The sequence below is a fragment of the Cnephaeus nilssonii genome (assembly GCF_951640355.1).
Source record: "Cnephaeus nilssonii genome assembly, chromosome: 15".
NCBI classification, from domain to species: domain Eukaryota; kingdom Metazoa; phylum Chordata; class Mammalia; order Chiroptera; family Vespertilionidae; genus Cnephaeus; species Cnephaeus nilssonii.
This window is the reverse complement of record NC_137086.1, coordinates 59,685,112-59,701,308: the sequence shown is the minus strand read 5'-3', so window position 1 is coordinate 59,701,308 and position 16,197 is coordinate 59,685,112. Positions and strand designations below refer to the sequence as shown.

The following is a 16,197-nucleotide window of genomic DNA, read 5'->3' as shown; positions in this document are numbered from 1 at the left end:
GCACAGACAGCAATAATCTGGGATGCCCACACGGGAGAAGCCAAACAGCAGTTTCTATTTCATTCTGGTGAGTCTTCTGTTTTTGTTTTGTAATCTAATATGCTAAGTGTCCTTCCTTCCATCCGGGTAATGACGTCACGTAGCAATGCCCGGCTTCCTATCCCTAGCGATGACTAGCCTCTTTGCAGTTTCTTCAGCCCAGGAACACGACTTGCTTTATAGCCAGGTGGAAACACTTTGCTCTGTACCCAAATGTCTGTGAAGTGTTTTCCTGTGCCTCATCTCATTTGATCCTCACAGGAGTCCTGGAGTAGGTAGATAGGAGACTTGGTGGAATCCTATTTTCTTTTCATTAGCCGGAAAACAGAGATGTAGAAAACTTAGAAACTTGACCCGACTGAAAAGAAGTAAGAAATGGTGGACCTTGAAAGTGACTTCAGGTTTTCTCACTGTGCAGAATATAGTCAAACACTGCTGCAGTTAAATATGTTACCCTTTGTTCTCCCTGTGTGATCTACAATAATAATGTGCTTTGTGTTGACATTTACTGCTGTGTTGCTGACAATTACCTGAAAGATAAGTTGGGGTGCTTCACTGGGCTGGAAAAAGTTTAGCTAAATCAGAAAGCAGGTCTAATTAAGCAAGTTTATTCTATATCTATAAAAGGCTAAGTTGACTTGTGCATGCGCGATACATACAATGCTCTCACTGGCACCAATTGCACGCATGTGTTTCCACCTATCATTATAGATGGTGAAATTGGTTGACACTTCTATTATAGAGAAAGGGCAAATAGTGATATTAAAATATTTCTTCTAATTAATTTCCTTTCCTTGTGCACAAATTCATGCACCACGCCACGAGTTTGGTAATAATAACACAGAGTCCCTGTGAAATGTCCCAGAAGGTAATCTTGAATACTCCGAGGAATGTGTCCATGGAATTTAGCTGCAATCATGGTGAGCATTGCTCTTAGGCTTATAAGGTACAGATTCCCCAACATCAAAATGTTAAAAACACCACAAGGACCAATACCTGGACCAAAGTGGCTTCCTTTCTCCTGCCAGCCCAGGGGGGCTGTGTTGGGGGTCCCTGAGACCCCCCAGATCCGGCGAGTCATGGCTCAGGTTTACCACAGTGAAAGGACACAGCAAAATCAGCCACGAGGGAAAAATTGCACAGGGCGAAATCCAGCACTTGCAGTGGTCTTCTGTGGACCCAGGGTAGGGGGGGCCATCCCCCAGAATCGAGTTGCGACCGGCCATGTGGCAGGGCCTCCTCCAGGGAAGCTCCCTGCAGACTGGTTGTGCAGGATGTTCGCTGGGGCTGGTCCTGCAGGCACTGTGTGCCTGCTCGTACTCAGATTTTAGACTCCTGGAAGGAAGCTGGTATAAACTACGTTGTTTGCAGTTGAGGTACAGAAGCTGGTCTTACCAATTTACGGAATAGTGGGGACCTTCAAGAAATCCATGTCCCCAGATGTGGGCCAAGAGAGCAGGGTCAGCCCTGAGGTGAGGAGTCTTTTCCATAGAGATGTGCAGCCGCTGCTGTGGCCCTAGCCACATCCATTTGTGTGTTGTGGTCACAGCAGGCCACGTTGGTCCAGAGACTCCAGTTTTCCACCTGATCCTCCCTCTTGCTCTGTGGAACTCAATTCTTCTGTGAGGGGCAGCCTCTTAACTTGAAACAAAGATAGCTGCGCACCTCCAGCTCGAGTGGACTGTTGGAGGACACCAGCGTGAGGGACAGATGCCACTTCCCGTCATGTGCAAGGTCTTCCTTATAGAGGGAACACTGAATGTGTGGGCTGAGCGTGTACTGTTATGTCAACTAGAGGCCCGGTGCACGAAATTTGTGCACGGGGGGTGTGGGGGGGGGGCGACAGTGTCCCTCAGCCCAGCCTGCACCCTCTCCAATCTGGGACCCCTTGAGGGATGTCTGACCGCCTGTGGTTGGACATCCCTCTCACAATCCAGGACTGCTGGTTCCCAACCGCTCGCCTGCCTCTGCCTCTGCCTCTGCCTGATTCCCCCTAACCACTTCTGCCTGCCAGCCTGATCACCCCCTAACCACTCTCCTGCCAGCCTGATTGACACCTAACTGCTCCCCGGCCAGACCAGTTGCCCCTAACTGTTCTCCCCTGTAGGCCTGGTCACCCCCAACTGCCCTCCCCTGCAGTCCTGGTCGCCCAACTGTCCTCCACTGCAGGCCTGGTCCCCCCAACTGCTCTCCTCTGCTGGCCTGGTCTCCCCCAACTGCCCTCTTCTGCTGGCCTGGTCACCCCTAACTGCCCTTCCTGCTGGCCTGATCGCCCATAACTGCCCTCCCCTGCAGGCCTGGTTTCCCCCAACTGCCCTCCCCTGCAGGCCTGGTCGCCCCCAATTGCCTTCCCCTGCAGTCCTGGCCCCCCCCCAACTGCTCTCCCTTGATGGCCTGGTCTCCCCCAATTGCCCTCTTCTGCTAGCCTGGTCACCCCTAACTGCCCTCCCCTGCAGTCCTGGTCGCCCAACTGTCCTCCACTGCAGGCCTGGTCCCCCCAACTGCTCTCCTCTGCTGGCCTGGTCTCCCCCAACTGCCCTGCTCTGCCAGCCTGGTCACCTTCAACTGCCATCCTCTGCTGGCCTGGTCACCCCTGCCCACAACTCCCCTCCCCTGCAGGCCATCTTGTGGTGGCCATCGTGTGTCCCCATGGGGGCAGCCATCTTTGACCACATGGGGGCGGCCATCTTGTGTCTTGGAGTGATGGTCAATTTGCATATTACTTTTTTATTAGATAGGATGTCCCTGAGCTGATGTTGACAAGCGGGCAGAGTGTCTTTCCTGATGGGCAGTTTGGGGTGCCCGGTGATGGCTGAACGGGAGGGCTGAGCCCAAGAACTGCCCAGACGGCACGGCACATCTCGGCATATGGCACAGGCTCCAAGCAGGGGGCATGGGTCCTGGAGGGGTGGACTAGGAGGGAAGGTCCCAGCAAGGGCGTGTCACCACTGGGTCAGAGCACAGACTCACGTCTGATACTCCGTCCGGAACGCCAGCAGCGATGGAGGCACAGAGTGAGGAGACCTGGCATGTCTTGGGTGCCTGTCCTCATAGTTTTCAGTCCACACCACATACATCTTCTATGGCCGCTGGTGAGTTTTATGGTTGGTGTTGCTTTCATCTCACACGACTGATGGCGTGGACGGTGCTGAATGTATTACAGAACGTGTCTCCCCACCCATAAGTGGGCACCTCTCCAAAGGCAGATAGCTCGGGAGCCCGACCTACGTGTGTGTTAGAATGCATGTAACATGATATTTACCATTAGTACATAGGATCCACACGTCCTCCCTCTGTTCCCGCCCACAGCCCCCATTCTCGATGTGGACTGGCAGAATAGCACGACCTTTGCCTCCTGTAGCACAGACAGGAACATTCACATCTGCAGACTCGGCTGCGACCTCCCCGTGAAGACCTTCCAAGGACACGCGGTAAGTGCCAGGTCTGACGATGGGCTCGGGTCCGTGACAGGGTGCTGGGAGGGGCGTCTCCTTTGTGCCTCTGGTTAAAAGGTGCTGTGAGGCCTACTGACTCCTTGAATTCTTAAAGGATAGGAATATTTTTGCAGCATTGTTTCCTATACCCTATTAAATTACTACTGACATTCCTTTAAGCAGATTTGTCACCTGCTTTTTTAATTTATTTTTTCCGCCTTCTCTCTCCTACTTAGATCTATGATTCCATTATGGTGCTCCCCTCACTGTGTTCTTGGGGAGTGGGGGGGGGGGTGTTAATAAAAAAGATGCTGTGCCTGCTGACCAGGTCTTTTGCAGCCCTTTGCTGCTTGGGCTATTGTAGTAGCTCAGGTGGTTGGATTAACCCAGGTATAAGCAGGCAATGGGGAAAGCACAGACCCTGAGATGAGCTAGATGTGGGATTTTGAAGGAAGTACTTAAAATAGCTATTAGACAAATGTGTGAGGATGTAAAGGAAAGGATGCTCATCATGAGTGAATAGATGGGGAATGCTAAAAACAGTCAAATGGAAATCTGACAGCTGAGAGGTACAGTGTCTGAAATGAAAATTTAATGGGTGGGTTTAACAGCCGACTGAGGTTGCAGAAATAAGGCTAATGAACCTGAAGAGAAATCATAGAAATGGCCAGTTTTCTTGAATTTGGTGGAAAATGTCGGCATCGGTTTTTAGAGAGAGTGAAGCGAGGGAGGGAGCAGAAGAGAGAGAGAGAAACATTGATGTGAGAGGGACACATCCATTGGTTGCCTCCTGCATGAACCTCGACCAGGACAGGGAATTATTCTGCAACCCAGGTATGTGCCTTTGACTGGGAATCAAACCCGACACCCTTTGGTGCACAAGCTGGTGCTACAACCACTGGACCACACTGGCCAGGGTGAAAGTGATTTGCAATGTCAATCTCAAAACAACGGGTCGTATTGGTTTTCTGTGCTGTGCTTATTGGGTGTAAATGCAGTTGTGAATTTTTTCTTAGAGTTGTGGATGTGATGGCTTTGCATGGTATGTGGCCTTGCTTTTTACATAAATGAAAGGCAGAGTAAGAAACAGAGGGAAATGTGTGGGTCCTAGGCTGGTCTTCCATACCCAGGGTAACTGAATAGTCTGCAGAGATGATGGAGTGCTCCCCTGCTGGATGATTGTGGTACCTACTCACAGGCCTTTATTTCTCTGTAAAATCCTTTGCTCTCTTTCAGAATGAGGTTAATGCCATCAAGTGGAATCCCTCTAGAATGTTGCTAGCGTCCTGCTCGGATGACAGTACATTAAAGGTAACCTGGAAGGATGGGCTGTTTGATCCCAGGCAGCTGCACGCCTTAGTGTGGGTCTTATGGTCACGGCTGCTCTGAGTGATGATTTTGTAACGAACACCCTTCCTGCTGCTATAAGTTTTCCCTGGTGCTACTGGTGCCCCCAGGGTTTTGCCCACCCCTCTGTCTGGGCAATGACCCGCCAATCAGTGAGCTTCCCCAGCCCCAAACCTGAGGAACGCTCACAGAGTGATCCGTGCTGAACCGTTCCTGGCTGGAGAAAGAGCACCTGCTCACATTCTGCCCATTGTGTCCTTTAGATCTGGAGCATGAAGCAGGACACGTGTGTCCATGACCTGCAGGCTCACAGCAAAGAGGTGTATACCATAAAGTGGAGTCCGACCGGGCCAGCCACCAGCAACCCAAACGCCAACATCATGCTCGCAAGGTAAGAGGAGGACGGCCCACACCCAGACCCAGTCGGCTCCCAAAAGCAGCCTTGCTCCCCATGGCTGTAACAGTTATTTTATCAGAGGGGGCGGAAAAGTTATTTTGTAAAGGTTGTGGCCAGTAACGCGGCCAGTAGATGTTACTTGAACCCGGAGGGAATTGGGATGTGGCCAGTAAACGTTATTTGGTAAAGTGTGTTGTGAATGAGTTCACGTCCTTCCAAACTGTACAAGGAGTAGCTCCCCTGGACTGGGCCACGAAACGGCGCTACGCAGCGTCGCCCGAGCTATGAAGTGACGCCCGAGTAACGGTGCGGATCCCTGTCACCACCGGGCTGGTGGGGTGGGTTATGTGTCCGGGCTTCCAGCATGTGGCTTTGTGAGGGTTTTCATTGTGACAGACAAAGGAAGCAGAGTGCGCCTTGGCCTTGGTTTGCTTAGTCCAACTCGGAGCTGCAGGAGGCGTGAATTCTGAGTGGCAGTAAAGGGCTCCCCCACCCTAGCCAGGGCTGACCGAGCCATACATATAGTGAACTTCCCCTCCCCGCCCTCAAGCAGCAGATTCTTCGCAGAATTGGGGAGAGGGGACGTGGCCGTGGTGGGCAGCCCAGAATCACGCCACTTCAGGCTGCACTGCACAGAACTGTCTCGGCCAGTGCTCACGGGACTCCACGCAGGTCCTGTGTTTAATAAGAACATCTAGACTAAGAAGCTGAGAGATTCTGAGGCAGGATATGCCCGCATCCTTCGGGGTCTGGGATCCATGGTGCACACGGAGAGGGGGTGTTCAGCTGGAGAAGACAGCATTTGGGAGGAATGTCCGGGTCCCAGGAAGCAGAGCAGGCTTCTGCAGCTGCAGAGAAGGGGTGATCGGGGGCGGGGGGCGGGTGGACAGTCCTGTGGATACGGAGGGACTCTCCATCTCTGCCGCATGGCACAGGCCGGTCAGTCTCACAGCAGCAAGGATCCTTGTTGCTGAAAGTGCTCGGCCCAAGGCCGTTTCTTAGAAAACACCGGAAGGAAGGAGTTCCTGCATCAGCTAGAGGCTGATTGTCCTTTCAGTCAACAAGTGTGACGGGACAAAGCAGTGCCCGGTGAGTCCCCATTCGGAGAGAGAGAACACCAAATAGCGAACACCAAATAGCAGCTCGGTACAAATAGCAGCTCGGTATGAGTTCTTTCTTTTACGTCTGAAAAGAAAACTTGCAGCTCTCAGAATACAGTTGCTTATTTGCATGTGATTGTATTTTAACTCCCATTGCATTAAAACTTGTGTTCACTTAATTTGCCATTTTTCCAAATATTTTGGTTGGTAACAATAAATGTTGTGTTGTTAAGTGAAATAAGTCAGTCAATGAAAGAAAAATACCACATGATCTCACTCATTTATGGATAATAAAGAACATTATAAACTTGAACAAAAAGATAGATACAGAGACAGTAAAGCATCAAACAGACTGTCAAATTACAAGGGGAAGGTTAGGGAGAGGTGGGGGAGATAAGAGATCAATCAAAGGACTTGTATGCATGCATATAAGCATAACCAATGGATGCAAAACTCTGGGGGGTGGGGGCATATATGGGAGTGGGGTGTGGGGAGGGCAATGGTAAGATATGTACACATATAATACCTTAATAAAAAAAAAAATGTTGTGTTGTGTTTTTGTTTTTTCATTTTTTAAAATTGACTTCAGAGAGGAAGGTAGAGGGAGAGATAAAAACATCATTGATGAGAGAGAACCATTGATTGGCTGCCTTTTGTATGCCAATCACTGGGCATCAAGCCCATAACCCTGGCATGTGCCCTGACCAGGAATCGAACTGGGACCTCCTGGTTCATAGGTCGATGCTCAACCACTGAACCACACCAGCTGAGCTAAATGTGGTATTTTAAATTTACTACATTTAAGAAAATGTAGTAAATATTCTATAGACATATTTATCGTCTGTGTCTATAGGAAATGCAGAAACAAATGAACATGAAATCAATGTTTCCCTAATAACAGCATCCAAAAAAAGAAGAAAGGAATTGTTGTATAACAGTGGCTTTGTCGTTGAGGTATCTGAGCCATACTTTAGCATGATGAAGCGTACCTGTTATTGTCTCTGGAAATGTAAAAGCTGTGAGAGGAAAGCCACACACGATGGATGTATGTCTTAGAGAAATAGAAGAAAGCTCCCTGTGTCTGTGGTGATGTTTCCTCCCTTCCTCCTAGTGCTTCGTTCGATTCCACTGTCCGGCTGTGGGACGTGGAGCGCGGCGTGTGCATCCACACGCTCACCAAACACCAGGAACCTGTCAACAGTGTCGCTTTCAGCCCCGACGGCAAGTACCTGGCCAGCGGCTCCTTTGACAAGTGTGTGCACATCTGGAATACTCAGGTAATCCCCGACTCCTTTCTCAGAGTAACTCCCACGTCAGGTTTCAGTGACCCAGGCTCAAAACCGTCGCTGGGGAGTTTGTGCTGAGTCGCTTCTAAGTCCCTGGTGTGAAACCCTCTACCTGCCTGATCCTTTCCTGGGGTCCTGGCCGTCATCTCAGACAGCTGTAACCCAGTCCTCTTGTCTCCAGAGATGCTGCCCTCGAGGTACTAAGGTTGGGGCGACATTGTCATTCCATTCACACTTTCCAGGGGCCCAGCTAAAGGGTCGGGGCCAGCCACTCCAATCGTGTAGCATATTGGAGGGTACACAGGAATATCTGTTTGCTTTGTTGTGCCATTTTGATTTTTCTGATGAAAAAAGTTTCCGTTTCTGTAGGAAAGGGTATGTTGGTATTGGGTTGTGCTGTTGGCAGAATTACAAGGAGACAGCTTTTGAGTAAATGTAGCCGTGGGAACCCTGGCTGTACCTGAGGATGATGGATTCTGAATATAAAGAGTGGAAGTGGGTGGGAGATAGAGTAGGGAGTATTATGTTGGGCAGTCACCTCTTGGTTCTCTAGCTGATAGAAGAGAAATGGTCGGAGCCATTGCAAACAGCCAGTGATCCAGTTTGTGTGACCTCAGGGTGGATTAAATGGCCTCCCCTCTCCCCTTTTAATTCAATCTGCCTTCCTGCTTCCCTGTGGCTGGGTTGAAATTGAGGTGCATTTTAATTGAGTTCATGCCCCCTTGTGGGAAGGGCTGGTAGTACATGAAGCAAGTGAACTGCCATCCGGTCCGCAGAGACCTAAGCCTTCCCAGAATCTGCCTCAGATGGGCTACATCCTTAGAGAGGGAGAGATGAGGGTGGGCCCTAGGCGGAACCAGCCTGCCACCAAGCCTCACAGCCCAGATAGGCCAGGTGGAAAGCGCACAGCCCAGGAATACTGTGCGAGAGTTCCTCTTCATAGAAGCAGTGACAAGTGGATTTGTCAAGTGACATCATAGAAAAATGACATTAGGTATTGCCCATGGTAAAAAACTCATCAAATTATGTCACTCCTTTTTTATAAACCACAAATCTCTTTGATCCTCAGTGAGAGGATGCCCTCTCTAAATACAAGTATGTATATAATACTAGAGGACCGGTGCATGGATTTATGCACTGGTGGGGTCCCTCAGCCTGGCCTGCGGGGATTGGGCTGAAACCGGCAGTCCGACATCCCCCAAGGGATCCTGGAATGGGAGAGGGCACTCTGCAATGTGAGAGAGGGCACTCACTTGGCAGTTCCTGTGTTGAGCGTTTGCCTCCTGGTGGTCAGTACGCATCATAACAACCAGCTGGTGGGCTGGTGGGCCGGTTGCTTAGGCTATTATATATATATATAAACTAGTGGCCCAGTGCATGAAATTCATGCACGGTGGGGGCGGGGGAGGGGGAGTGTCCCTCAGCCCGACCTGCACCCTCTCCAATCTGGGATCCCTCTCGCAATCCAGGACTGCTGGCTCCTAACCGCTCACCTGCTTGCCTGCCTGATTGCCCCTAAGCACTCCCCCCGCCAGCCTTCTCGCCCCCAACTGGCCCCCCTTGCCAGCCTGACTGCCCCCAACTGCCCCCTCCCGCCAGCCTGCTTGTCCCCAACTACCCCCCCCACCAGCCTGCTTTACCCCCAACTCTGCCCCCTCCCCCCGCTGGTCTGCTCACCCCCAACTACCCCCTCCCCACTGGCTTGCTCACCCCCAACTGCCCTGCCCTCCTGGCCTGATCACCCCTAACCACCTCTGCCTCAGCCCCGTCACCATGGCTTTGTCTGGAAGGATGTCCGGAAGGTCTCCCAGTCTAATTTGCATATTACCCTTTTATTAGTATAGATAGTGGCCTTGCTCCCCCCCCCCCCAGTTCCCGCCCCCTTAGCTCCTGACCACTGCTTTGTTTTGCAGAGTGGGAGGCTCGTCCACAGCTACCGAGGCACTGGCAGCATCTTCGAGGTCTGCTGGAATGCCCGAGGGGACAAAGTGGGCGCCAGCATGTCTGATGGCTCTGTAAGAACACCACAATTTTCTGGGGGGGGTTGTGGGTGCGGGGCCGAAAGGGGAAACCCCAGGCAGCTGATACCCAGGGTAGAGGCTGAGAACCTTGCTCCCCCAGCCTGCACCCTTTGCTGATAAAGGTATGACCTGCATTCCACAGGTGTCCTGGGTCCTAGGGCCCTGTGATTCTGTGAGGCAGGGGGTGGTGGGAGGGCTGGCCGAGTGTCCTGTAGCCCCCACGTGTTCCCAAAGGCCATGAGCACAGGCTTGAGTTGTCATCGGCCCTGCCTCTAGGTCTCTGGGTTGTGACACCTGCCCATGACAGCTGCCTCTGCGTTATTTCAGGGTTGGTCAGAGGCTCAGCTCCTCAGGTGTAGCCTGTTGTTACAGCTTCTCTGAATGCTCAGGACTGTGTGCCAATAAAACTTTATTTATAAAACATAGTGGGTGGGCCTGCTTTGGTTCATGGGCCATGTTATTTGCCAACCTGGGTTCTGTGTGTTGTCTGAAGGTAACAGGGGCTCTCTTTTTCCTTGCAGGTGTGTGTTTTAGATCTGCGAAAGTAGACGGAATGTTGCAGGAAAGAGAAGAGAATTCTAACCCACCAGCAGTTAGCGTGGGGTGGGGTGGGGGGAGGGGAGGGGGGTATCCTGTCAGGTCCAAAACTGCGCGAGCATGGCGCATGGGCGTGGACTTTGAAGTCAGCTCCTCCTGGGCTGTGGGCGCCTGTATCTTTCCTAGTTCTCGTCAAATAGTTTTAAACACACACAGTTGCTTTAGAGGTGGGAGAGTGGTTTCCACCCGGGACATCTGTTTGGAAAGCATGACGCCTCCAGTGGGATGGTCCGCGTTTGGTTCCCACCCAGACAGGCTCCAATGGCTGAGATGAGGGGGGAAAAAAAAGCAAAGGAGAAGAAAAGCGAAAAAGGCGGTGATAACCTGAAAGGGGGTGGAAGAGCTCTCCCTGCGTGCTGCGTGTTGCCCTAACAATTCAGACACTACGGTCGCCCTCGCCAAGGATGTTCAGAGCCCAGCCCGTGCCGCTGAAATGCGGGGCTTTGTGATCCCGGCACGCGCCGTTTCGCACAACCTTCTTTGTCCAGTGGCTTTTCTGTCGGTTGGAATCCTGTTGACTGGGCCTTCCGTCCACGATGGGGCCTATTCCCCTTCCTCGTTGCCTGCCCCTCCACCTTTTTCCTCCATTCAGTGTGTCTTGATTTGCTGTTGATGCGGCCTTGGAGACACGATGACAAAATCTTTGCCAGACAGCTTTCTTGCCCCTCCCCTCTCCCCCTTCTCCTCCCCCTCCCCTGCGCCCCCTTTTCATATTTGTTTCAGATGGAAGGTCTTGAGGGCACTTTTGGCGCAAAATAAGTGCTTTATGTAGGAAGGCAAGACAGAGGGACTTTTTACAGGAGGGGAAAAAATGACTTAAAAAGAGCCCGGAGTATTTTTTTGGGGAAAATATTTTTATGTTAAAATAATTTTAAAATCCTAAAAAGCCATCAGACAGAGCTTCGTGTGGTTTCATATTTTAAAAGATTCTAGGGAGCATTCCCGTTGCCTTGGGCTGTGTGGCAGGTGGGAGGGCGCGGGGGGAGGAGGGGGACGGGGGCAGACCCGGACGCAGTGGGATTTCCTCCATGGAGGGAGAAGTCCCGCTCTTGGCTGGGGGACAAAGTGGGATCTCCCTGGAAGTCCCCTCTGTAGCCCTGGGAGGGAACTGAAGAAGGGTGCGCTGTGACCACGAGGAGCCTGTCCCAAACCCACCGGTATTGAGGAGGCCATAGAAACAGAGGGCTCAGCACTCGGCTGTGTGGCCTGTTAGTGGCACCTCGTTCACGGTCGGCCATTGTCTGGAGCCGCTGGGCGGGCCGGGCCTGGCACGGCTGACCCCTGGCGGGCAGGGACCGAAGTGAACGGGAAGGAAGGCCCTTGCATCCGCAAGGTGAACTAAGGGTAGGTGTCACCCATCACCTCCACTGTCTCCATCTTTCTCTGCCAAGAGGCTAGATTTTCTTTTTTTAAATAATGAACCTTTTTACTGTTTTTAAAAAATTAAACAGGTGTTTGCGTTTCTACGGGCATTTCCTTTCATTGGATGAGGTGGCCTTTGTGTGTCAGACCCAACGCTGACCTGGTTTTGAAAGGAGCAGTGGGAGCAGGGCCATCGCTTTCCCAGGGCAGAGCAGGGACAGGAAGGCGGCCGGGCAGGTTCAGCCGCTGCGGCCCAGCTACCAGACAAGATGCTATTCAGGGGCGGTGCCCAGCAGGCAGGTGAGCATGACAGGAGAGACCTGGACTGTGCCGGACCTGCGACAACATCACCAGGCTCCGTGGATCTTCCCCCAAAGTGCTGTTTCCGAGTTGGGTGTGTAATTTGGGCTGTTGCTTGGCACTGCGCCATGCGCAACGTCTAGAAAGTCACCCCTCATCTTTGAAGGCAGCCGACACCTGGACCACGTTGACCATTTCTGCCCTGAGAAATCATTAGGTTTGGGGCGCAGTGTGCGGAGGTGCAGACACCATCGGACACCCCCACCCGCAACAGAAATGGGAACCTGCAGAGCGTCACTGCCCAGGGCCGTGCCCCATGACTGCCCTCCTCACAGCTCTTAAAGTTGGTGACCAAGCGTGGCCTTGATCTGAGCAGGCCGCCCAGGCCGAGGCTCCGGTGGTTTGCAGGGACCAGGGGCTGGCCCCGCATGGGGAAGGTGGGATGGCCGCGGGCCGCACGCCTGGGACGCGTTTCCTTCTGCCCTGAGATCCGTCAGGGGCGGGCGAGGTGCACTTTGTCCCACATAAGGCCTACTTCGCTCTGGTTATGTTCCTCTTTTTAAACTTGTTCCACCTTTTTTTTCCAAATCGTGTTTCTTGTCAAACGCGTTCCTCGGCCCCTCCCCGGGGTTTTGAGCTCTGGCGTCCGGGTGTGTATTGTCTGTCAGATGCGCCAGCCGCGGTTCCGTCGGGGCCTCCGACCTGTCCACCCACGTCCATGTGTGTCGCCCACCGCGCGCCCTCACGCCCTGGACAAGAACCACCTTGCACTTTGTAGCCCATTTGCTTCGATAGAATCAACAGGCCCTGTTCAGGGTCTTGAATAAATGGCTCTATTTTGATGTGAGAGGACGTGGTGGGTGTGCTTTCTTTGTCCCGCTCGCCCACTGGGGCCCACGACACCCTGATGAGTAGACACGCGCGTTCTCCCCACAGGTGGGGACTCGAGTGCCTCCCCCGGGCTGCTGCTGGCCGCGCCGTGGACAGCGTCCGGGGCTTTGAGGGTGCTGTTCTCGGGGTGTTTTCAAGTGTGTTCCTTTCCGTGGCGGCCTTTCCGCGGGCTGTCCACGTCAACATGAGGGGATGTCCTCCTGCCCCGGGGGTTTGTGGGAGCGTGGGTTCCGGGGTGAACGGGGGTAGTTTGCCGAAGTCGGGGCGCGGGGACGCTGGACCTGAGTGCGCACCGCCACCCAGGCCCGCTGAGGAGCTCACTGCCAGCTGCCCCGATGGTGCCATCCATGCGCTTTAGCCCCGGAAGGCATGGCATCACTGCTGGTTAATGGGTGCCCCGCCCTGTGTCAGGGCGGCGGTTGTATCTGGGACACTGAGTCACAAAGCGGTCACCTTGTCACTTTCTTCCACGTGCAACTCGACCCTGCGTGGGAGCAACACACGGGCTGGGCCCTCCCAGCCTCTGGGGGCCCGGAGCTGTCTGGGGTGCAGCCCGCTTTCTTTTTCTCTTTAGCCTCAGCCCGTAGACCAAGCCCGTTCCCACGGGGTGGGTTCGGGGAGCGGTTCCGAGCAGGCCCGGCAGGAAGTTTGTAGTGAACCCGGGGCGGCAGGCAGAGCTCAGGGCAGCGCCAGGGGTGGAGGCTGGGGCTGGAGGGAGCGTGGAGCCGAGGGGCGGGGAGCCTGTGCGGTGGGGCTTGGCTTCAGCCATGATGCTGAAACAGGGGAACGGCTTCCGCGGGAAGTGGATGGGGACACAGACGCCCTCAGGTAACGGGAACTTTCTCTGTAGTGACTTCAACACACTTCCCTTTACCCCCTGAGCTCGGCTCCAGTGGAGGTGTGGGTGGAATGTGGCCACCCACTGGATGGAGACGTTTTTGGTTCACTGCCCATATGGCTGCGCTGTCCCTGAAGGAGGTGGGGTTGTCCGTGTTCACACCTGCGGGGCTGGCTGTTGGTTACTGTGCACAGGCACCTGGGAATCACTTTGTGAGCTGCATGGGACGGGGAGCAGGAAGGGAGCAGGGGCGTGCCTCTACAAAACGCTCAGAATGTGGCCAAATGGTCTCCCCCCAGTCTGGCTCCTTTTTCTCTGAAGCATCTCATCCTCTTGGAAGGGAAGCAAGGCAGGAGGAGAGCGTGGGGAGCTGGGGCAGGACAGGGCTCTTTGCAGAACTACACAGAAGCCTGAAGTCCCTGCTCTGGAAAATGGGGCACTGAGTCGCCATCGTCCTCACCCAAAAGCCACTCACAGGTCTGGCTGTGTGGTTAGAGCATCAACCCATGCACCAAAGGGTCTCTGGTTTGATTCCCAGTCAAGGGCACATACCAGGGTTGCAGGTTCACTCCCCGGCCATCAGGGCACATGTGGGAGGCAACCAATTGATGTGTCTCTGGCACATCCATATCTCTCTCTCTCTCTCTCTCTCTCTCTCTCTCTCTGCCCCACCCCTCCCTTCCACTCTGTAAAAATCAATGGAAAAAATATCCTCTGGTGAGAATTGACAAAAAAAAAAAAAAGTACTTATGCAGTAATGCTCTATCATTGCTATAAAATAAAATTAACTTGAGCAGACTCATTCACAAGTCTTCTATGTTGTGACAAACTGACCAGTAAGTTAAAATGAACCGGGGCATCTTTCTACCCAAACAGCACCCCAGCTACACCTCCGTCAACCCAAACTCCTGTGTGGGTCCCAGTTCCAGAAGCTCTTCCAGAGCTTCCCTCCGCAGTTACCCCTCATCCCACCATCGCTTTCATTGCCCTAAGCATCCAGCGGTTTCTCGTACCTGCCATCTGAGCAACAACAAAACATCCCCTGCAGACAGCATCCCTGGGAAGTTGCTGAAAACCAAGCACTCCTGTTTATTCGTTTGTTTGCTCAGTGACTGTGTCTTACTCACCAACTTGACTTGACACACCACGCCCACAACGCTCGTGTGTGTCCCCAGTGCCTGGGCACAGCTCAGTGTCTGGAGTGGCCATGAGTAGTCGCAGCCACTTGCTCGTGGGCACTAGCTTCTAACTTACATCTAATTGGCTCTGCAGAGTCCTGTGCCTTCTTCCAACTGCAAGGGAAGCTGGGAAGGCGAGCAGCTAGTGTCTTTGCCCCTAGAGTGGGGTGGAGCTGTGCTCCTTAGGTAGCGGGTCCTCAAATAGAAGAGGCTGTTGATGCTGGGGGCAGACTGTCAATACAGGGATTAAGAATGCAGACACCCCCACATTCCTGTCCCTTTGGGATCAGCTCCAAATGTAGGAATGTGCAGGCCTGGGCAGTGCGGTGACAGTGCCCTGGATCTGTCTGCGGCCACGCCGCTCGAGAAGTACAAGCCCAGAAGCTCCCTGCAGAGCTTCTGTACAGTGAAAGGGAGTCCTGGCTGTGTTCAAAGGTGTCACATGGCAGAGGTGTCTTCAATGTCCTCACAAAACACTACCTTGCTTTGCTACAGACACATAGCTGGTTTACAACACCAATGCGTAGTACGCTATTTCTGCCTAGACACACACACACACACACACACACACACACACACACACACACATATATATATATATATATATATATATATATATATATATATATATATATATGTAAATTTTCCAACTGATGGAAAGATAGAGACCTAGGCAATGATGTGAGCATAAATAAGATTCTATAGATTCCCGAGACTGAATTGCTCAGTATAGCTTGGAGACCAAACGCTGAATTCCTGATCAAAGCTGCCTCTTTGATGCACTCTTGTGGTGCACAGAGAACATGCAGCCCCATGTGAGGACCAAAGGCTGAATTAATAAACAAAACTGCCTCTTCTGCGCCCTCTTGTGGTGCATGAAGAATATGCAGAGCATATTTGGGGACAATGGCTCAATTTTGAAGTATGTTTTTAAAGATTTACATTTTCTCTTATAAAAATGAGTCTTAGCTGGTATTTCTAAGTGGTTAGAGCTTCAGCCCCCAGATTAATAGTGTGTTGGTCCCCAGATTGAAGGGTCGTAGGTTCAATTCCCGTCAAGGGCACATACCTTGGTTGCAGGGTCCATCCCTGGCCCTAGGTTGCGGCACGTGCAGGAGGTAGTCAATCGATGTGTGTCTCTCACATTGATGTTTGTCTTGCTTTCCCTCTCTCCCTCCCTTCCACTCTCTCTAAAAACCAGTGGAGCCCATTTGTCATGGCTCAGTGATTGATCATCGACCTATGAACCAGCAGGTCATGGTTTGATTCCTGGACAGGGAACATACCCAGATTGTGGGTTCAATCTCCAGTGTGAGGCATGCAGGAGGCAGCCAATCACTGATTCTCTCTCAGCATCGATGTTTCTATCTTTCTGTCTTTCTCTCTCCTTCTCTGAAATCAATAAAA

General features: G+C 52.5%; 1 protein-coding gene across 1 annotated transcript in view; it reads left to right on the top strand.

Annotated features, from left to right (window-relative positions):
* The window catches only part of LOC307111780 (F-box-like/WD repeat-containing protein TBL1X), a 34,148-nt gene extending 21,418 nt beyond the window's left edge, over positions 1 to 12,730 (top strand). Inside the window, exons 6-12 of the mRNA XM_079791872.1 lie at positions 7 to 67; positions 3,349 to 3,470; positions 4,710 to 4,784; positions 5,084 to 5,211; positions 7,429 to 7,594; positions 9,517 to 9,618; positions 10,146 to 12,730. Of these exons, the coding sequence (XP_079647998.1) occupies positions 7 to 67; positions 3,349 to 3,470; positions 4,710 to 4,784; positions 5,084 to 5,211; positions 7,429 to 7,594; positions 9,517 to 9,618; positions 10,146 to 10,172 (681 nt within the window). The 3' untranslated portion in view covers positions 10,173 to 12,730. The remainder of the gene's footprint in view (positions 1 to 6; positions 68 to 3,348; positions 3,471 to 4,709; positions 4,785 to 5,083; positions 5,212 to 7,428; positions 7,595 to 9,516; positions 9,619 to 10,145) is intronic.
* Positions 12,731 to 16,197: the final 3,467 nt, after the last annotated feature.